The sequence below is a fragment of the Somniosus microcephalus genome, chromosome 5 (assembly GCF_052327205.1).
Source record: "Somniosus microcephalus isolate GS21.2 chromosome 5, FLI_Smic_1.0, whole genome shotgun sequence".
NCBI lineage: Eukaryota > Metazoa > Chordata > Chondrichthyes > Squaliformes > Somniosidae > Somniosus > Somniosus microcephalus.
Genome location: NC_140991.1, coordinates 87,259,396 through 87,281,713, shown reverse-complemented (window position 1 = coordinate 87,281,713; position 22,318 = coordinate 87,259,396). Strand labels below are relative to the sequence as shown.

Here is a 22,318-nt window from a genome sequence, read left to right as displayed (position 1 = left end):
TTTCTCTTGCAGGGCAAGCTGGCCCACAATAGGAGGCAGCAGCAACGGACCGGGGGAGGCCGTCCTGAACTTAAAGACCTCAGCGATCTGGAGCAGCGAGTGGAACGGATTATGGCAGGCCAGCTGATTGGCCCCGTCGCCACTGGAGATGCCGATCCCGTTCTGGAAAGCAATGGTAAGGTCATCACCTTTTTGATCTCTCTCTTTCCACTTGTGCCTCACACCAGCATCCTTTGCCACTATCGAACCAATGCAGTGCATTGCAGTACTCATGCCTCCCTCGCTGCCGCCCTGTCCTCACACTAAAGCAACTCTTGTACCTCCCTGCTTTCAGATGCTGATTTGCCAGGTGAGGAGGCGGGCCCTCAAGCTGGCACTGTGAGTGAATCGGAAGGCGAGGAGGAGGAAGAGGAAGCCGGAACATCAGTGCCACCCTCAGCCGAGGCAGCCCACGGCCATGATGGGGACACGTCTTTCCTGGAGGGGAGCGGGGGGGGGGGGGGAACGGTCTAGCTCCAGGGCCCAGCGGGCTGCAGCAACGTGGGGGGGGGGGGGGGGGAGGGTGGTAGGGAAACTCGGCGGCCTTCTCCCCGGAGGGAGAGTGTGGCCTCCAGTCCTGCTACAGTGAGCGCAGAGGAGGTGCGGCTCCTTGGTGAAATGGGCGCCCAGGTGGAGCGCAGGCACACTGAGCTCATGGCTGCAGTGGCAAGGATGCCTGACTCCATAGAGTCACTGGCAAGGAGTGTACAGGAATTCGGGGCAGCACTGGCAAGGAGTCTGCAGGACTTCGGTGCAGCACACGCGGCTTCCAACCAAGTGCTTAGTCGTGCCATGCAGTCACTGGCTGGTCTGATGCAGACACAGATCAGGGCCACACGAGCACTAACTGCTGCCACACGAGCACTAACTGCTGCCACCCTCGCTGGATCGGCCAGGATTCGCCGGGGCCCTCGCCACGCCGCAGCAGGCCAGCAATCTGTGCTTCAGCAGATTGCTGCGCATGCTTCAGTGCTGCCCCGTGCGAGTGCCAGTGTCTCGCCCGACCAGGGAGTGCCTGTGCTCTGTCAGGTTGGCAGCATTCCTGCAGCCAACACTGTCACTCCTCCACTGCAGCTGCCACCACCCGTAGGACAGACTGCTGCCGCCCAAGCAGAGTTGGAGCAGTCAGCAGCCGGGCCCGCCAGGCCCAGAGCTGGTCCAGGCCGTCCAAGGGCATCTGCCGACTCACTATCTGACCCGCAGCAGCCTTCGCCCAGCCTTGCTGCAGCCACTGGGGTCCCATGGCGGAGGAGCTGCAGGGCGGGAAGGGGCCAATCTCGCAAGCGAGGCAGATCACCCTCGCAGGCCAAAAAGTAGGAGGTGTGGCAAAATGTTGGTTTTTTTTGTGAAGGCCGAGGATCATGGTCATTTTTGTTTAACTCTTTTGTTCATTGTCTCCAGGTTGTGAGAGCCAGTTATGTGTCTGACTTTTTTGGGGGGTTTCTCTGTGCCCTTCCTGCATGGCAAACAAATACAGAGTTTGTTAAATAAATAATTGTCTTTATTCAGATTGTGCATGTTTGCACTTTGAACTATTTGTTGCCTTGACTGGCTCAGGGTTTGCGGAGCGGGTCCATTCATGTTCTTTCAATGGCACAAGCCATTCCCTGAGAGGGGGCCTAGAACCGACTGGCAATAAGCCGCTGACGGACGGCCCTTGCACTTTGTGCCTCCCTCCCGTCTTGGTGCTCCTCCTCCTCCTCCTCCTCTGGTGGTCCTCCAATGTCTGCTGGCAGTGGCTGAGTCCTAAGGATAGCCAGGTTGCGCAGCATGCAGCACACTACAACGAAATGGGAGACTTGCTCAGGTGAGTACTGTAGGGCTCCCCCGGAATGGTCCAGACAGCAGAACCGTTGCTTTAGCAAGCCGATTGTGTGCTCAATGATGTTCCTGGTCGCTTGATGGCTGTCATTGTATCGCTCTTCAGCAGGGGTGGTGGGCGCACGGAGCGGGGTCATCAGCCAGGTGCACAAAGGATAGTCCTTGTCCCCGAGAAGCCAGCCTCCTGGGTGAGCCGGGGCTTCGAAAATGTCTGCCACAGAAGTCTGGCGCAGGATGAAGGCGTCATGGCTGCTGCCTGGAAAGCGGGCATTGACAGCTAGTATCAGCTGCCTGTGGTCACACACCAACTGCACGTTCAACGAATGGAACCCCTTCCGGTTGCGGTAATCCTCGGCCTTCTCTAGAGGCGCCCGCAAAGCCACATGCGTGCAGTCAATGGCGCCCTGGACCATGGGGAAGCCCGCTATTCTTGCAAATCCCATTGCACGCTCTTGCTGCTTGTCCAGGGTCATGGGGAAGGAAATGTACTGACGTCTCCTTTTCAAGAGGGCATTCGTGACCTGGCGGATGCAGCAATGCACCGTGAACTGCGAGACATTGGCAATGTCCCCAGTAGCGGATTGGAAGGAGCCGGTGGCATAGAAGTTGAGAGCCACTGTCACCTTCACTGCCACCGACAGAGACGCCCTGCTCCTCAGCTAAGGCTGCAGATCTCTCTGAAGCAGGTGGCAGATCTCAGTGACCACCTCCCTTCTGAATTGAAGCCTCCGAATGCACTGCTCCTCAGACATGTTGAGGTAGGAGAAGTGCTGGCGGTATACTCTGGGGGGGGTAAGGCCTCCTGTGCCGACGCCTGTTGGCCCTCCTCCATCTGGCCATGATTGGCACACTCTCTCGGCGTCTGAGCCCTCTCAATGCAATGGAGAAACCCAACGTTTCCACCCATTGCAGCCCCCATTATATGTGGCCACTCAAGGCTATGCCACTGAAAAATCAATCCAACTGCAAAGCTCTGGGCTGAAGCCAGAAGTACCTGTGCGAGCGCTGAGTCAAAGCAGAAAGCTCTCTCCCTTTGTCTCTCTGCAAATCTCTCTCTCTCACACAGGAGTGGAACAAAAATGGCTACCACAAAGAATGCAGGAAGAGCCCCCTTTAAATAGCCCCCCCCCCAGCCCCACAGCGACTGGGAACCGTTCCACTCAACCAGTCACTGGGAGCGCCAGGCGGAAAGGGGGGCGCCACTGAAGTTCCGGTTCGGGGCGCACCAAGGGCGTTGCACCATGAAATGACGTCAGGATCTGCACGCGCAGCTGAGCGGGCGTTGCGGTTTTGCGCCGCCGCTAAATCTTCACTCAAGTTTGCGAGAGGTGCAGATTGCGCCGCGCCCGAGCGCTAGCCGCTTCGCACCCCACTTAGCGCCCTCTTAAGGCGCTAGCGGCTGGTGCTACCAACTGAATTTCTAGGCCATTATCCCTAAATGTTCCTACACAGGACGATATGTTATTTGCGCACACAGGTTGAACTTCTTTCAAAGAATAAGGAGGACCATATCTAAGTAATGCAACATTTCTACTACCAAATGTTCTTATGGCCACTCTGATTTTGACTTCTAACTTAGCATCATGGAGTGCCAAATTTTGTGTAGTTTTGTACTTTGGCAAATGACCATGTGTTCATACGGTCCACAATTATTTGATTTAGGACACTGGTAGCTACAATAAAGCTTTGCTCATTCCATTAGTCTGGGGTCACAAGCCCAGGTCCAATCGGTGAAAGGACAGTATTATCCCACAGGATCCTCTAGTTGCTGAGTTGACAATCAAATGTTCTTTACATAAATTACATCAATGAGTTTTCAATAAATTTGGTATATATTTAGCTGCTATGGTTTGGAACTCACAAAATAGTATTTTAAACAATCAGGTATACATTTGGATTCTAGGATCAAAAGGGGCCCAACATTAAACCTTCTTAGCTATTGTGGTAGATTGGTGTTTTTTCCTTATAATTCATGTTGTAGCCAGGGCATAGATGACTTTCTCTGTGATGCTTAAATTGGTGCCATTCATTAGCAAGGTTGAGAAGCATGCAGTACATCATAAAGAAGATGAAAACTTTGGGGGGTGAAATTGGTCTTCGGTGATCGTGCAAAACGGGCTTCAATGGAAAAGAAAATTGGGCAGGATGTAAAACGGGCTGGCGATTCGCTATTACTTGATTTACACCAACGCCAAAGTCCAATTTTCACCTCCTTTGTCTCATACTGAAGGACACCCAGAGTAATTCAACAGTCAAAATATTTGCTCTGTTATGGAGAAAGTAGCTTGATTTGTACTTGGTTATACCAATACTTGGCTGGCATTGGAGGTTGTTTATATGCATAATGAACCACAATTTCAAGAGGTAAATATGATATCTTAAGAGCCAACTTTGCAATTACTTAACCCAATCATATAAATGGGGACAATTCAGGTGAAATGAGTCGCACATTGATGGGATATTTGGCAGCCCCAAGGAGGGTCATTGTTTTGACATCGCAGTCTACTTTCATACTGAGTGAACAGAGTTCTTTAGGGTTGATATCTGTAAGTGAAATGACCAACAGTACACTCAACCCAGTACTTTGGTGAATCCAGTGATAGCATAGAAGCTTTGCTGTGCGGTCAACATTTTCTAATGCTTCTAGAGAAATGAACTTGTCAGCCTCCTGGAACAGTGCAGCAGTCATCACCTGCATGCAGCCGGACATGGTGCTCTGGCTGTCAGGGAAAAAAATATCACTCCCTGTAGTGCTGGGAATGACCATAGGACTAAAAAAGTTGTAATTTTGGCAATCACAACCATAACAGCTGGAGTCACTAAGGACCCATCTAAATCAGGTGCCACCTGAGCCTAGACCTACAAGTTACATTTCTCCTCAGAGACCTTCAGGTAATTGATCCAGGGCCAGTACAGCTGTTTCCAGCCTTGGCTCTTCTCCTCCTCTGTGGTTGCATCATCCATTCCTCCTGATCCTCATCTGACAGCACAGTTGCCGCAGTAACTGATGTAATATGCATTTGTTTAAATCATTAAACAAGGAGTGTTTAGTCCTGTGGCGATATCAAAACCTGGTTCCACTTGGACAGAAGGGATAAATATCATTAAGGCTTTTATGATGGCCAAACATTTTCTTCCAACTGAACTGGACTGAGTCTGTTTCCTAATAATTGGCGTAATTTGTGTTTTTAGTAAGGATTTAATATCAAGTTAAGTCCATACTAGAAATTATCACATTCAAACTAACAAAACAAATGGTAACTTTAGATGGCTATTTTTTCATTTGGTAATAAGTTAGTGCCAAAATGATCGAATCAAAATGAGCTTCAAAAAGTACTACTTTGTAAAAGAAAAATTAAGTATATGGATTTGCATTTATATGTAAAGGGAACTTTTCAATAATACTTATTCCAAATAAAATACACATCTTTGTGAATCATCACATTTTGTAGAATCTGATTAAAGCTGGTAATATACTCACTGTCTGAGAGCTCCCACAGCCGTGGGGGAAGATCACTGAAGTACTCGTGGTTCAGTGCAGATTGAGCTGACAGTCTGTTCTTTGGGAAGCACTGTAGAAGCTTAGAGGCAAGATCTTCAGCATGGGCCACATAATCTAGTCTGAAATGCAAGGGTGCAAAAGAATATTACATCTATTTGAAAAGGTATATAATTGCATCACCGAACACACGATCAATGCTTCACTGACAATCAAAACGGCAGCAGGAGTGACAAAGCGCACAAATTAGCTACAACATGAAAGCATGGCTTCTAGTGAAATGCTGTGCAAATTTTATGTATGAACAAAAAATCTTTTGCCAAGCAAAAATATTTTAATCAATATAAATTCACCACAACTCCTCACAGGCATCAATTCTTTTACTTTACTGTCTCAAGGTTACCAAAAAAAATGCAGGAACGAATGCAACTCCATTTTCCTATAGTATTGTGTACGTGAATCTTCCTAGAAGGGTTTCTAGTAATACCAAACATAGAATTCTTACAAGCATGAAAACATTGGGCCGTAATTTGCGCCCCCTACGGGTGTGTATGAGGTGTACATGGCCCATAGGGGCTGCGAAGCGCATGCGCTAAAACCCAGAACTTGCGATCTGTCAAGAATCTTCTTGACAGATCATCCGCATCCCCGGGAAAAGGGCCTCCGCGGGCGGAGAGTTGGGCTATTTGTTCAACTCCTGCCCAGCAAATGCCTGTTACATTCTTACGCCTGATAAAAGCAAGCGCAAGGCCTGCTTTCACCAGCATAAGAGTTTTAAAAAGTATATTATGTCAATATTTTTACATTTAAAAAGCTGTGAAATAAGGTAAGCTTAGTTTTAGCACCTTTAAAATATGTACATTTATTTTTTTTTTTAATTACATTTTTGTTTTTAATATTTAATTAAATGCCATTTTGATTCATTTTAAATGTGTGATTTTTTAAAAATTTATTTGAAGTGTACGTATATTTTAGGTGGTATTCCCATTCATGCTGATGAGGATTCCGGACATACGGCATCTCCATAAGTATGAATGGGGATTCCCTTCTTTCATTTGTTGGACTGGCCCACGTGACCTCGGGGTGCTTGCGAACCACATGCGCCCCTGGGATTTGTGGGCCTCTACGCAGGCCTACCCATACAGGCCCAGGAGTGCAATTGTCCGAACCGCCGGAACTATCCGGTAAGTTTGTAGATTTTTTGCTGGTCGGAGGCATCCGCTCGCGGGAAGCCTCCAACCGCAAATTCAGGGCCATTAATGCAGTTTAGAATTAATTTTAATAATCCACATATATTTTAAACTAAGTTTTCAACCAAGAATGATGGGAGAAATCAATCTAATGGCAAAAGCAGTCTAGTTTTTATTCTTACAACAATAAATAATTTACCTCACAATCCTAGAGAAGGAATAAAGAACAATTAGAAGTATGGAGGTGGTGCACATAGCACTTTTTCTCAGTGGGAATGTATCCTCACAAAAAGTAGAACCCTGAATATCCAAGTTTTCCCATATTTCCCGTGCCAGTAGGAAGCTCCTCCCCATATCTATTTCCCTCCATGTGTTTACATGCCCTATAATCTCCCAAAATCTTTTATAAAATCTGTGCATGTTCAAAATTGTGGGAACGTGTTTTCTCCTATATGAAAAGAGCCTTTGTCACAGACGATTAGAATTTTATCTGTGGCTAGGTTCAAAAACAACCACATCCATAAATCCGTACACTTTTAACCAGCAAATTCATGCCAAAGCTTCTCCAGTACTAACTGACAGCCCAAGCTTCAAAGCTCCAGAACTGAGCAACTACGTCACTTAATGTCATTTCCTTGTAGTCTTCACCTTTATAATCCCTAATAAACATTTATTCTAAATGAGCTGTGAATTTTTCTAAAGAACCCTCCCATAAATGGAATGCTCGACAGAATATGTCAGCAAATAACAGAATGAAGGTGTGATATTTTAATCATCGCTGGCAATCTCAATCTTGTCACCAGTCACATTCATTATAATACAGCCTGACGCAGTGCGCCAGTGAGAGGTATTGTCCATTAACACAATTGTAGTACTTTGTTGGCTCTAAGCCTATACATTCAGATAATGATCCATACTGAATTTAGCTCAGTTTCATACTTTATGACTGGAATCAAAGAAGCCACAGTGCATTTAACTATCATGTTTACATCTGTCTCAAAGATTTTAAACTACAGTGCATTCAACCAGTGTGGAGATACCATCAGTTATTCCCATTCCATTATGGAATGAAAACTCTCACAAAGCACCCCAACAGCTCAAACTGTTTGAAACAAAAGGCAATGGTATGTGATCACTGCAATTCACAATAGTGCTCGAAATATATATGCCCCCCTGTCCCACTCTCACAAGGGATCATCTCATAGCACCTTTATATTGGACAAGATCACTTCAAATAGCAATTATTCTGTTCGGCAATATGTTGTATTTTACCCTATTTATACTGTACCAGCAGCAATGGGAAACCAATCTAGCCATATAAAACTTGTGACTGTGACTTTCATTTTCAGGCTGTAGACCTTCCCCCAACAGCTGGGGAAGGGTTGTAGAGGCAATAATGCATTGCTGGCCTGCATAAGCAAAAAAGAAAAAAAGGAGGCTGGTGGTGTAGGGAGAAATCACCTCAAGGCGATACCCCATGCCTACTTGATTACAACATCTTTGTCAAAGTCGGAACTATTGCCAGTGCCAGAACCCTAGCATAAATACAGAAACAAACACACAACCACCAGCACGGCTAAGAAAATAAAGCTTCCACTTTCATACACTCTACTCAACACTTGGCATCGCTGTGCACTCTCGTATAGAAACATGCTCCCTCCTGTGCTTCCATAGAAAGGACCTTCCCCCTGCCACACTGAAACCATACAGAAATTCAACAGAAAACAAATCATTTAAAACAATTTTGTACGAACTGAACATTTCCAGGAACAGTAGTGAAACAGTATTTATTAGAAAAAAAGGTACTTGATTGTTGAGGCCAGCTTCAGAAGTAGCAAACACATATCACCCTTATTTCCATCAAGTATCTTCTGTGGTGCCCACTGAAGATCAAATGGGATTTTATTTTATAAGATTTTAAGGTGTATTGTTCCCGAAGCTCCTATTAAACAGAAGCTCAGAGTTGTAAACAATGAATTATTTTCCAATTTTAGCACAGTAACATACTAACTCTGTGATTTTCGTGTCAACAAAGATTAATCCAAAGATCTAAAAAGTGATATCTTCAAGTGGACGTTTCACCACCCCCACCCCAAACCCCCCCAAAATCTTCAGCCTTCAAATTTTTTACTGAGAAAATTTCATAGCACAATCATGGACCACTGCCACACTAAACACAGACGCTTAAGCCCATGTTTCTAATCAGCAGTTTCCACTCTTCACTGCACAGACCCTAACAATGCAGGATTAAGATTCAAAATATTCCATGTAAATAGCATTCATTGTAAATATCAGTGAAGGTCAGCTTATAAGTAGAAACTGGCAAGTCTGCCACAATCTTTTTGCTAGCTCTATTTTTGATGTGCCGTCTACTGACTTAATTTATACCAGTGTGTGTTTTGCTCTGTATCAATATGTAGCAACACATTATATTCAACTAATTCCTGGCTGAAAATTATGCACACACCAGGCCTCCTATTTTGTGCACTATAATAACCATGTGTAAGTTATCCTTCAATCTCTTCATCACTCTTTGCTGGTAAGCACTAGCCCTAACTTGGTTCCTGATGCAACTCCTCAAAATGGCCATTCGACATGTAAGCCTAGACAGTGCCCATTATCAAGCTATTTTTCCTATAGGGGGCATCTTAGTTAAGCCAGTGTCCACACACTGCTCTTTTCTGCAGGCTCACTGTATGGAGGCCACAAACCCAGATTAATATTTTTACCCCTCCCGAACCTACAGACACTAGGCACTAGACACAATGGAGGGAATTTTACCATGGGTGAGCGCGTGAGATTGGGTGCTGGACAAAGGCTAGGCAGCCAACCCGCTCCCAGGAGGCAGGTTGGCATTTGAAGAAGGGTTCGACCCAAAACGTCAACTCAAATTTCTCTCCACGGATGTTGCCTGACCTGCTGAGTTTTTCCAGCATTTTCTGTTGTTATTTGGCATTTTAAATACGTTAGTGAGACTGGAAGCCTCTGATTTAACCTGCTTTTCAGGTTTAACAGCGGCTGGTTGGGTTTCCCTGGCCTCGGGAAACTGACAGCTGAAGCAAGGCGCGGACAGATTCAGGGAGAAGACAACTGCCTTTGTGGGCCAAGAGAAGCAGGAGTGCTTCTCCCCAGCACCCCGCCAAGTCAACACCCTCCCCCCCCCCCCCCCCCCCCAAAGACAGAAGGCCTGCTCCAGAGTGCTCCTTGCCCGATGAGAATCCAAGCCTCTCAATCAAGCTGACTTTGGGCTGAGAATGAGTCAGGGCCAAAAGATGCACGTTGTTAAAACTTCACAGCATGCAGGGAAACCCAGAATTTTGGGTTTCCCGTCCGAAACGCTGTCCCCAAGCTACGTAACCCGCCCCAGTAAATATCCAGGACAGCAGTCCCCACCATTGCACAAGCTAATTCCAGAGAGAGAGAGAGCCACTGAACTTGGAAATCTAGGCTCAGTAACAGGCCAGATGGTACATTTACCCATGGGGAATTAGATTATTTTTATATAATAGGCTATCACAATCAATGAGCAAGCAAAAGGGAATGGTAGCATAGTGGTATTGTCACTGGACTAGTAATCCAGAGGCCTGGACTAATGTTCCAGAGATGTGAGTTCAAATCCCACCATGGCAGTTGGGGAATTTAAATTCAGTTAATTAAATAAATCTGGAATAAAAAGCTAGTATCAGTAATGGTAACCATGAAACTATCGGATTGTTGTAAAAAGCCATCTGGGGCACTAATGTCCTTTAGGGAAGGAAATCTGCTGTCCTTACCTGGTCTGGCCTATATATGACTCCAGCAATGTGGTTGACTCTTAAGTGCCCTCTGAAAATGGCCTAGCAAGTCACTCAGTTGTAACAAAACACAATAATAACCGGTCGGACCATCTGCCATCGACCTCGGCACCAGCTATGGACACGGCAATGGCACACCCAGCCCAGTCAACCCTGCAAAGTCCTCCTCACCAACATCTGGGGACTTGTGCCAAAATTGGGAGCACTGTCCCACAGACTACTCAAGCAAAAGCCTGACACAGTCATACTCACAAAATCATACCTTTCAGCCAATGTCCCAAACTCCTCCATCACCATCCCTGGGTAGGTCCTGTCCCACCGGCAGGACAGATGCACCAGGGGTGGTAGCACAGTGGTATACAGTCAGGAAGGAGTGGCCCTGGGAGTGCTCAACATTGACTCCGGACCCCATGAAGTCTCATGGCTTCAGGTCAAGCATGGGCAAGGGCAAAGAAGTCCCATCTTTACACTGAAGACACTCTCCATCGTGTTGTGTGGCACGACCACTCTGCTAAATGGGATAGAATCAGAACAGATCTAGCAGCTCAAAACTGGGCATCCATGAGGCGCTCTGGGCCGTCAGCAGCAGAATTGTATTCCACCACAATCTGTAACCTCATGGCCTGGCATATCCCTCACTCTACCATTACCAGGGGACCAACCTTGGTTCAATAAGGAGTGTAGAAGAGCATGCCAGGAGCAGCATCAGACGCATCTAAAAATGAGGCGCCAACTTGGGGAAGTTGCAACACAGGACTACCTGCATGCTAAAAAGCAGAAGCAGCATGCTATAGACAGGGCTAAGCGATCCCACAATCAACATATCACATCAAAGCTCTGCAGTCCTGCTACATCCAGTCGTAAATGGTGGTGGACCATTAAACAACTAACGGGAGGAGGAGGCTCCATGAATATCCCCACCCTCCATCATTGTGGAGCCCAGTACATGAGTGCAAAAGATAAGGCTGAAGCGTTTGTGACCATTGATGCACTATCAATTGCTACAAAAGACTGGAGATTGAGAAAGTAATAAACAGGCTTTTATTACCAAAGAACAGAGCATGCCTCTTGTGGTTGCCTGGTATCCAAAAGGGCTGGAGGCTTCTGAGCAGCGACCTTTATACCCAGCCATGAGGGTGGAGCCAGGGGCGGAGTCAGCTGAGGCATGCACAGACAAGTACAACAATATGCAAGAGTGAACAACAGTACTAACAGTGAACAACAATACTAACAACAGTGGTTTACCACATTCACCCCTTGTTTAGAATTGAGTCCGGCGGGGTGAAGTGCACTAAAAATTCGTGTACTGAAGTCTATCAGGAGGCCTTGTAAGCCGTCCTGAGCGTCGCAGCAGCGGCGGTGATGGTGCAGCATCCAATGGTGAACCCGGTGTCTCGTTCAGAGGAGGTGTAGCAGGTGGCGGACCCTGGGGCTGCTGCATGCCGTCTACAGGGGTCAGAGCATGGGTAATGGGAGGTAGCAATGGTGGTCTCTCAGAGGCACCCGAAGGTGCGAGGTCTCGTGCGGGGACTGTGTCCTGGGGGTAGGCAGGAGTAGCGGTGGGTGGCGAAGAGGGTGTTTCAGGAGCACCTGCAGGTGCGAGGTCTCGAATGGAGACTGTGTCCTCCCGCCCGTCCGGGTACACCACGTAAGCATACTGCGGGTTGGCGTGGAGGAGGCTCACCCTCTCGACCAGGGGGTCCGTCTTATGGGTCCTCACGTGCTTCCGCAGTAGGACGGGACCTGGAGAAGTCAGCCATGTTGGTAGCGAAATCCCCGACGTGGACTTCCTGGGGAAGGAGAACATTCTCTCGTGAGGAGTGGCATTGGTGGGTGTACAGAGCAGCGACCGAATGGAATGGAGCGCCGCAGGGAGGACCTCCTGCCAGCGGGAGGTCGGAAGGCCCTTAGATTTTAAGTTTAAAAGGACTGCCTTCCAGACTGTCGCATTCTCCCTTTCCACCTGGCCGTTACCCCGGGGGTTGTAGCTGGTGGTCCTGCTTGTAGCAATGCCTCTCGCGAGCAGGTACTGCCGAAGTTCGTCGCTCATAAAAGATGAGCCCCTGTCGCTATGGATATAGCTAGGGAAACCGAACAAGGCGAAGAGGTCATTCAGACATTTAATGACCGTGGTACTGGTCATGTCCGAGCAAGGGATGGCAAACGGGAAACGGGAGTACTCATCAATTATATTGAGGAAGTACACATTGCGGTCAGAGGAGGGGAGGGGCCCTTTAAAATCGATGCTCAGCCGCTCGAAGGGGCGCGTGGCTTTGATCAGGCTCGCTCTGTCTGGCCTATAAAAATGCGGCTTGCACTCGGCACAGATCTGGCAGTTCCTGGTCATGGTCCTGACCTCCTCGATGGAGTAGGGCAGGTTACGGGATTTGATAAAATGGAAGAACCTGGTGACCCCCGGGTGGCAGAGGTCATTGTGGAGGGTCTGTAGCCTATCAACCTGCGCGTTGGCGCACGTACCACGTGATAGGGCATCTGGGGGCTCATTGAGTTTCCCGGGCCGGTACAAGATATCGTAATTGTAGGTGGAGAGTTCGATTCTCCACCTTAAGATCTTGTCATTCTTGATTTTGCCCCGCTGCTTATTATGAAACATAAAAGCCACTGAACGCTGGTCAGTGAGCAGGGTAAATCGTTTTCCGGCCAGGTAATGCCGCCAATGTCGCACGGCTTCCACAATGGCCTGGGCCTCCTTTTCGACAGAGGAGTGTCGAATCTCGGGGCCCTGGAGGGTCCTTGAGAAAAAGGCCACGGGTCTCCCCGCCTGGTTAAGGGTTGCAGCTAGGGCAAAGTCGGATGCGTCGCTCTCCACTTGAAAAGGAAGGGACTCATCCACAGCGTGCATTGTGGCCTTCGCAATGTCTCCTTTTATGAGAGTGAAGGCTGCACAGGCCTCTGCTGTCAGGGGGAAGGAGGCGGACTTGATGAGGGGTCGGGCTTTATCCGCATAGTTGGGCACCCACTGAGCATAGTAAGAGAAAAACCCCAGGCATCTCTTCAGTGCTTTCTGGCAGTGGGGGAGGGGGAGCTCCATAAGGGGGCGCATTCTATCGGGGTCTGGGCCGATGACTCCGTTCTCCACTACGCAGCCAAGAATAGCGAGGCGCGTAGTACGAAACATACATTTGTCTTTGTTGTATGTGAGATTCAGCCGCTGGGCCGTCCGGAGGAATTTCTCTAGATTAACGTCGTGGTCCTGCTGGTCGTGGCCGCAGATGGTGACGTTGTCTAGATATGGGAAAGTGGCCTGGAGCGCGTTCTGGTCAACCATCCGGTCCATCTCCCGTTGGAAGACAGAAACTCCGTTGGTGACGCCGAAGGGAACTCTGAGAAAGTGATAGAGCCGACCGTCAGCTTCAAAAGCTGTGTACTGGCGGTCCTCAGCCCTGATGGGGAGCTGGTGGTATGCCGACTTCAGATCAATCGTCGAGAACACCCGGTATTGTGCTATCTGATTGACCATGTCAGATATGCGGGGGAGTGGGTATGCATCTAGTTGGGTGTAGCGATTGATCGTCTGGCTGTAGTCAATAACTAGGCGCTGTTTTTCGCCAGTCTTCACTACCACCACTTGTGCTCGCCATGGGCTGGTGCTACTTTCAATAATCCCTTCCTTCAGGAGTCTCGCTACCTCGGATTTAATGAAGCTCCTATCCCCAACACTGTAACGCCTGCTTTTGGTAGCGATGGGCTTACAGTCGCGGGTGAGGTTAGCGAACAAGGAGGGGGGGGGGACTTTAAGGGTGGAGAGGCTGCAAATGGTGCACGGCGGGCGATTTAAAAGCTGCTGGCTGCAGACTGTGAGTGGGGGGGAGGGGTCCGTCATACGCTAATGTGACACTCTTAAGGTGGCACTGAAAATCCAACCCCAGTAGAACGGCAGCGCAGAGATGGGGCAGGACCAGAAGTTTAAAATTTTTGTATTCTGTGCCCCTTACTGAAAGGGTCACTACACAGTAGCCACCGACGTCCGCTGACTGGGCTTTGGAAGCCAAAGAGATCCGATGGCGCGTCGGCAGGACCGGGAGAGAGTAACTGCGCACCGTGTCGGGGTGGATAAAGCTCTCCGTGCTCCCGCTGTCAAAAAGGCAGGTAGTGGCGCGGCCGTTTACCGTAATATCCATCATGGACCTGGACAGTTGATGAGGGAGAGATTGGTCCAGCGTCACGGAGGCCAGCGTATGGTCGAGCGAGTCGATGTGGTCGTCAGATGAGGCGGTGGTTGAGTCCGGCTCCCCCGTGGTTGAAGTTGGAGGCGTCCAAGATGGCGGACAAGATGGCTGCGCCCACGGTTCGCACGCAGCGCTGCTGGCGTTAGCGGTCTTCCCTTTGCAGGCGCTAACGTAGTGACCTTTCTTCCCGCAGCCGGAGCAGGTAGCATTCTTCGCGGGGCAGCGTGCTCTAGGGTGTTTAGCTTGGCCACAAAAATAGCATTTTTGTGCCTTGGACATCGCTGCAGCAGTCGGAGGTGGCGGTCCCATGGCCCAAGATTGCGGCGTCCACGGCGCGGGGCGATGAGGGGAGAAAGCGTCCATATTTCTGTGGGCCGCGTCGAGCGAGAGCGCGAGGGACACTGCCTTTGTCAGGTCTATTTCACCCTTCTCCAGCAGCCTCTGCCGGGAGTAGTCGGACCTTAGACCCGCAACGAAAGCGTCTCGTATCAATCCCTCCGCATGTGCCGCGGCCGATACTTCCTTGCAGTCGCAGCCGCGTCCGAGTACCCGCAGTGCCCGTAGGAAGGCTTCCACCGATTCCCCGGGCTGCTGTCTGCGAGATCTTAAAAGGTGCCTGGCATAGACCGTGTTAACCGGGCGTGCATACTGCCCTTTCAGTAGGTCGATAGCCGCCGCGTAGGTCGTCGCATCTTGGATTAAAGTATAGACTTGGTGGCTCACCTTCGAGGCCAGGATTTTCAGTTTATTTTCATCAAGAGTCACGGTCGAGGCTTCCAGATACGCCTCAAAGCAACGCAGCCATTGTGCGAATTTAGTCGACGAACCCGCTTCTTGGGGGTCTAGGTCCAGGCATGTTGGTCTGAGGGCTCGCAGCAGCGCCTGCTGCTCAGCGTTTTGCGCCATCGGTTGATCAGCATCCGCAGCCAACATTTAACTTTGGTAATAAAATTGATGCACTATCAATTGCTACAAAAGACTGGAGATTGAGAAAGTAATAAACAGGCTTTTATTACCAAAGAACAGAGCATGCCTCTTGTGGTTGCCTGGTATCCAAAAGGGCTGGAGGCTTCTGAGCAGCGACCTTTATACCCAGCCATGAGGGTGGAGCCAGGGGCGGAGTCAGCTGAGGCATGCACAGACAAGTACAACAATATGCAAGAGTGAACAACAGTACTAACAGTGAACAACAATACTAACAACAGTGGTTTACCACAACCATCTTCAGCCAGGAGTGCCAAGTGGATGATCCATATCGGCCTCCTCCCGAGGTCCCCACCATCACAGAATCCAATTTTCAGCCAATCCGATTCACTTCACATGATATCAAGGAACGGCTAGGTGCACTGGATACAGCAAAGGCTATGGGCCCCAACAACATCCCGGCTATCGTACTGAAGACTTGTGCTCCAGAACTAGCCGCGCCTCTAGCCAAGCTGTTCCAGTACATCTACAACACTGGCATCTATCCAACAATGTGGAAAACTACCCAGGTATGTCCTGTCCACAAATAGCAGGACAAATCCTGCCCTTTGACATTCAACAGCATTAGCATCACCGAAACCCCCACCATCAACATCCTGGAGGTCACCGTTGACCAGAAACTTAACTGGGCCAGTCACATAAATACTGTGGCAACAAGAGCAGGTCAGAGGCTAGGTATTCTGTGGCGAGTGTCTCACCTCCCGACTCCCCAAAGCTTTTCCGTCATCTACAAGGCACAAGTAAGGAGTGTGATGGAATACTCTCCACTTGCCTGGATGAGTGCAGCTCCAACAACACAAGAAGCTCAACACCATCCAGGACAAAGCAGCCCGTTTGATTGACACCCCATCCACCACCTTAATCATTCACTCCCTCCACCACTGGCGTACCATGGCTGCAGTGTGTACCATCTACAAGATGCACTGCAGCAACTCGCCAAGGGTTCTTCAGCAGCACCTCCCAAACCCGTGACCTCTTCCACCTAGAAGGACAAGGGCAGCAGGCGCATGGGAACACCACCACCTCCAAGTTCCCCTCCAAGTCACACATCATCCTGACTTGGAAGTATATCGCCGATCCTTCATCGTCGCTGTGTCAAAATCTTGGAACTCCCTCCCTAACAGCACTGCGGGAGTACCTTCACCACATGGACTGCAGCGGTTCAAGAAGGCGGCTCACCACCACCTTCTCAAGGGCAATTAAGGATGGGCAATAAATGCTGGCCTTGCCAGCAACGCCCACATCCCATAAACGAATAAAACAAAATGTACTTTTTTAATGGAATGTCTCAATAAATGAGGATGTCCAGGTATATGTTGGTAACAGGAGATGAACTGGCAGGATTAAGTTTTCATCATGTGAAAAAAAAAGTTACAGCCACTTCAACATTTATTGCCACACTTAGACCGAGTGCAAATCCAAACTTGTAAATGTATTGTAAACAGAGTTTTTAGTACATTTGTGTTCACAGCTGTGCAGTATGTGTCTGCTTGAAATCAGTTTTTTTCTGGATTTATTATCTTCCTTGTTTCATTGTTAACATTTTATTTTACAGAAAATTCTCTGATAAAAGCTCATTTGACAATGAAAAAAATAAATATCTGTACGAACACTACAATTAACTTCACACAAAAAATGTTGCAGATAAGTTAGGCCTTTTCCACTGAGAAGGGGCAAAGGTTACTTTGGTCCTCTGCATCTTCCTTCAGTGGCAGCAAAGACGCAACCCAGGTTAAGCTTGTCGTTTATCAAATATTGGACCAAACTGTTCTCCTTTGTGGCTCCGAACTCCCAAGCATTCAGTGGAAGCACTTTTTCCAGTCCATGTGCGAGATGCACTTGTGGCAAAAACTGGAAGTGGCTGTAGGGAGGCAGGACTCTGGCCCATACTGACTAGTCACCGAGTACCCCTGGAGAGGCGGACCCCTTCATGACAGGCACACGCTTTATCAAAGTCCTCACATGGACCTGGGTTGAACAGCTGCTGATGAGTAAGCTTAGTACGCAGCATTGGACTCGGATGCCGGAACATCTAGATGCTATGTTGGTCCTTCCACCATGCTGAAGGCAGCTGTCTGTCATACAGCTGATGAGGAAACTCGGATGTGGGAGGACAGCTGCTGAAATAATCGGCCTGTCGAGACAGTCCTGTTTGTACAGGATATGTATGTTGGCGAGGAGACAGAAATAGGTTAAGTGGGCTTGGATCCATTCCTGTTCTCTTCGAGAATGCTGGATCAGCCAGGTTTCACTTGCATTTGCTGTTTTAATTTCATACATGATAAATCAGCCGTCTTTTTCTATACTTTTATTGGACGTGAGCCTCGCCAGTGTCTTTTCATCCACTCCCACCACTTATTGCACATTCTTAGAACATGGTCGTGTCATAACCAACACCTTGTTCCATCAGAGAGACAAGTACAAGGCTTCATGGCAGTGCCCTCGCTCCAAGCAGTGGCATCTGCTGGACTACGTCATCGTCCGAGCGAGGGACCGCAAGGACGTCCGCATCACCCGCGCCATGACAGGAGCTGATGACTGCTGGACAGACCACCGCCTAATCCGCTCTGTCATCTCCGTCAACGTAGCCCCAAAGCAGCGGCGGCAACAGAAGCAATGCCGCAGGAAAATCAACGCTGGAGCACTCAAAGACCCCACTAAGAAAACCCTATTCAGCTTGCGCCTCACAACCAACCTGACGACTCCCAGTGATTCAGAGACACAGAGTGTCCACAGCACCTGGTCTGCACTCAAGGCCTCCATAATCAGCACCCGTCATTCGACCAGGAAACACCAAGACTGGTTCGACAAGAACGACCAGGAGATCCAGGAGCTAATAAGCTGCAAGCGCAAGACATTCCTGATCTGGAAACAGCAACAGAACTCAAGAGCAAGAAAGCAGTTCTACAGACGCCTGAAGGCCGAGATCCAACAAAAAACTCACGACCTAAAGAACAGATGGTGGGTGGAGAAAGCACAGGAAATCCAGCAGCTAGCCGACAACCACGACATGCGTGGATTCTTTAGCGCAATCAAGGCCGCCTACGGCCCAAGCACCCAAGGTCCTACCCCACTGCGGGCCAAGAACTCATCAAGGACAGAGAGGCAGTCAGTGCCCACTGGAAGGAGCACTTCGAAGATCTCCTTAACTGAGACTCTGTTTTCGACGCGAGTGTCCTCAACTCCATCCCGCAGCATGCTACCTGCCACCATCTCAGCACAAGCCCAGCATGACATGAGGTTGAAAAGGCTATCTGACAACTGAAGAACAAGGAGGCCTCAGGAGCAGATGGAATCCCCACCGAGGTGCTAAAACATGGCGGAGAAGCACTATTGGCGCAAATACATGAACTCAATTTTCTTGTTTGGAAGGAGAGCAGCATGCCAGGGGATCTCAGAGATGCCGTAATCGTGACCATCTTCAAGAAAGGTGAAAGTCATCGCAAGAATCCTCCTCAATTGCCTTCTCCCAGTGGCTGAAGAGCTCCTCCCAGAGTCGCAATGCGGATTGTGCCCACTAAGGGGCACAATGGACATGATCTTCACCGCGCGCCATCTACAAGAGAAATGCAGGGAACAGCACCAACTGCTGTACATGGCCTTCTTTAACTTCACGAAGGCCTTTGACACCGTCAACTGTGAGGGATTATGGAGTGTCCTCCTCAAATTTGGCTGCCCTCAAAAGTTTGTCACCATTCTCCGCCTGCTTCACGACGACATGCAAGCCGTGACCCTGACCAACGGATCCACCACAGACCCAATTCACGTACGGACCAGCGTCAAGCAAGGCTGTGTCATCGCACCAACGCTCTTCTCGATCTTCCTGGCTGCAATGCTCCATCTCACCCTCAGTAAGCTCCCAGCTGGAGTGAAGCTAATCTACAGAACAAACGGGAAACTGTTCAACCTCCGTCACCTCCAGTCCAGATCCAAGGTCGTCCCATCCTCTGTCATCGAATTACAGTATGCAGACGACGCTTGTGTCTGTGCACGCTCCGAGGCCGAACTCCAAACCATCATCAACACCTTCACCGAAGCGTGAGAGCGCTTGGGTCTTGCACTAAACATCCGTAAGACAAAGGTCCTCTACCAAGCTGCCCCCGCCACACAGTTGAGGCCTTGGACAACGTGGACCACTTTCCAGACCCCGAGAGCCTACTGTCAACAAGGGCAGACGTCGATGATGAAGTTCAACACCGCCTTCAGTGTGCCAGTGCAGCCTTCGGTCGCCTGAGGAAGAGAGTGTTTGAAGACCAGGACCTCAAACCCAGCACCAAGCTCATGGTCTACAGAGCAGTAGTGATACTCGCCCTGCTGTATGCTTCAGAGACATGGACCATGTACAGCAGGCACCTCAAAGCAGTGAAGAAGTACCACCAACGCTGCCTCCACAAATCCTGCAAATCCATTGGCAGGATAGGTGCACCAACGTCAATGTTCTCGCTCAGGCCAACATCCCAAGCATCGAAGCTTTGACCATGCTCGATCAACTCCGATGGATGGGCCACATCGTCCGCATGCCCGATACGAGACTCCCAAAACAAGCGCGCTACTCAGAGCTCCGACACGGCAAGAGAGCCCAAGGTGGGCAGAGGAAATGCTTCAAGGACATCCTCAAAGCCTCCTTGAAAAAGTGCAACATCCCCACCGACACCTGGGAATCGCTGGCCCAAGACCGCACAAAATGGAGGAGAAGCATCTGGGAAGGCGCCGAACACCTCGAGTCTCTTCGCCGGGAGCAAGTGGAAGCCAAGCGCAAACAGCGGAAGGAGCGCACGTCAACCCAAGCACCCCACCCACCCGCCCCTTCTACCACCGTCTACCCCACCTGTGACAGAGACTGTAGGTTCCGCATTGGACTCAGTCACCTGAGAACTCATTTTTAGTGTGGAAGCAAGTCATCCTCAGTTCCGAGGGACTGCCTGAGTTAAGATGATGATTCTTCTGTCCTTTCTATGGCTGCTAAATTCCTCAGAGCTACTCCCGCTCCACCGGCGTTACTTCACCAGAAGTGTGGCAGAAACCCTGTTTATGCTCATAAGTGGAGTTTCTGTCACACTTCCGCTGAAGTAACACAGACAGAGCGAGCAGCTCCCAGGAATTTCCCAGCCTATATTATCTAAATAATGATCAGAGAATATTTTAAATATTGTTTATTAATGATTACAAAAGAAAGCAACCATGCACATAATGCTCATCACATTTAGCAGCAGACTTTGATGGGAAGTTGCTGTTGTCCTCATCTCTCGACAAGAATTTTCCCAGGTTGTGTGATATTTTGTTATGTTTGGCTTTCCTGTTTATTACTCTTTAAAAGTTGGCAAAATTTTTTGAACTGTTTATTCTTTTGCGACACTCTTCTGTTGTGTACACTTTTAAACAAACTCAATTGTTTTTGCAATGTTCGACCATCCTTTTCAACAACCTCTGTCACTGGTGAGCTTGACTGAATGCTTGTTTTTCCACAGACTTGTGTTGCAAGGGTGAAAAGTACCATTTCAGAGATTTGGAAGTTTACTCAAGTCCACCATTTCCCTTTAACCGAACCAGCGTCACACCATTTACAAAGAAAAAGTTGCGCATTTCGACAACACAAGTAGACCTAGAAATTAAATCATGCCCAACTTCAATCGTGAATCCAGCAGCAATTGCGAACCACTGCGTCGAGATGGATGCAAGAGAGCCATGCAAAATTGGTTCTCCTACATCATCAGGTTGTGACCGACATGCTGGGGACGCCAGTTACATCCCAAAAAGGTAGTGCACCAATCACAAAGTGGATGAAGATTAGCCAGCAGGAACGCCAGCACTGGAGCAAGTGAGTCCTGGAAGGAGGGAGGTAAAGATTGGGGAGGGGGGGGGGGAGCAGTGCTTGACAGCTGCCCACAGATTTAACGTGCAGCCAGAACCAATAATTCTGCTCCTTTGGGCTCCACATTCAGGTAAGTAAAAAAAAAAATGTTCTTATCTTATTTGTAGCAACCTCCAATTCGTTTGGTTGCTCTGCGCCTGAGAAAACTGACTGCCACATGCACAGGAAAGGGGCCTGTAGCTAACGCCTGTTTCAGGTGGGCATCCTGGATGATAACAGGACAAGATACCTGGCACAGAATGAGCACACCATATTGGTTCCTTCAGCGCCTCTTTTTCACCTGAAAATTGGGCCCTGTGCGATCCAATTCTCGGCCATAGTCTCAAAATTGCCCCAGTCCAACAATAGGAGATCATCTTAAAATACTTGTTGAGGAAAAATGGCATATATTCTCATTTTGAAGTGTAATTACACGACCCCCTTGTTCCATTTTGAAGTGTAATTACACGACCCCCTTGTTCCATTTTGAAGTGTAATTACACGACCCCCTTGTTCCATTTTGAAGTGTAATTACACGACCCCCTTGTTCCATTTTGAAGTGTAATTACACGACCCCCTTGTTCCATTTTGCAAAAAATGTTAACATCCCTTCGATTCAAAAAAGAAAAATACTTACATTTATATAGCGCCTTTCACGACCACCGGATGCCCCAAAAGCACTTTACAGCCAATGAAGTACTTTTTTGAAGTGTAGTCACTGTTGTAATGTAGGAAACGCGGCAGCCAATTTGCACACAGCAAGCTCCCAGAAACAACAATGTGATAATGACCAGATAATCTGTTTTAGTGATGTTGATTGAGGGATAAATATTGGCCAGAACACCGGGGAAAACTCCCCTGCTCTTCTTTGAAATAGTGCCATGGGATCTTTTACGTCCACGTTTTAACGTCTCGTCCGAAAGACGACACCTCCAACAGCGAAGCACTCC

At 48.8% G+C, this 22,318-nt stretch overlaps 1 protein-coding gene across 7 annotated transcripts in view; it reads right to left on the bottom strand.

The window, feature by feature from the left end:
* The window catches only part of cdk14 (cyclin dependent kinase 14), an 845,377-nt gene that overhangs the window by 224,285 nt on the left and 598,774 nt on the right, over positions 1-22,318 (bottom strand). For all 7 annotated transcript variants that reach the window (XM_085987941.1, XM_085987948.1, XM_085987945.1 and 4 more), the window contains one exon: positions 5,342-5,481. In XM_085987941.1, the coding sequence (XP_085844067.1) occupies positions 5,342-5,481 (140 nt within the window). The remainder of the gene's footprint in view (positions 1-5,341; positions 5,482-22,318) is intronic.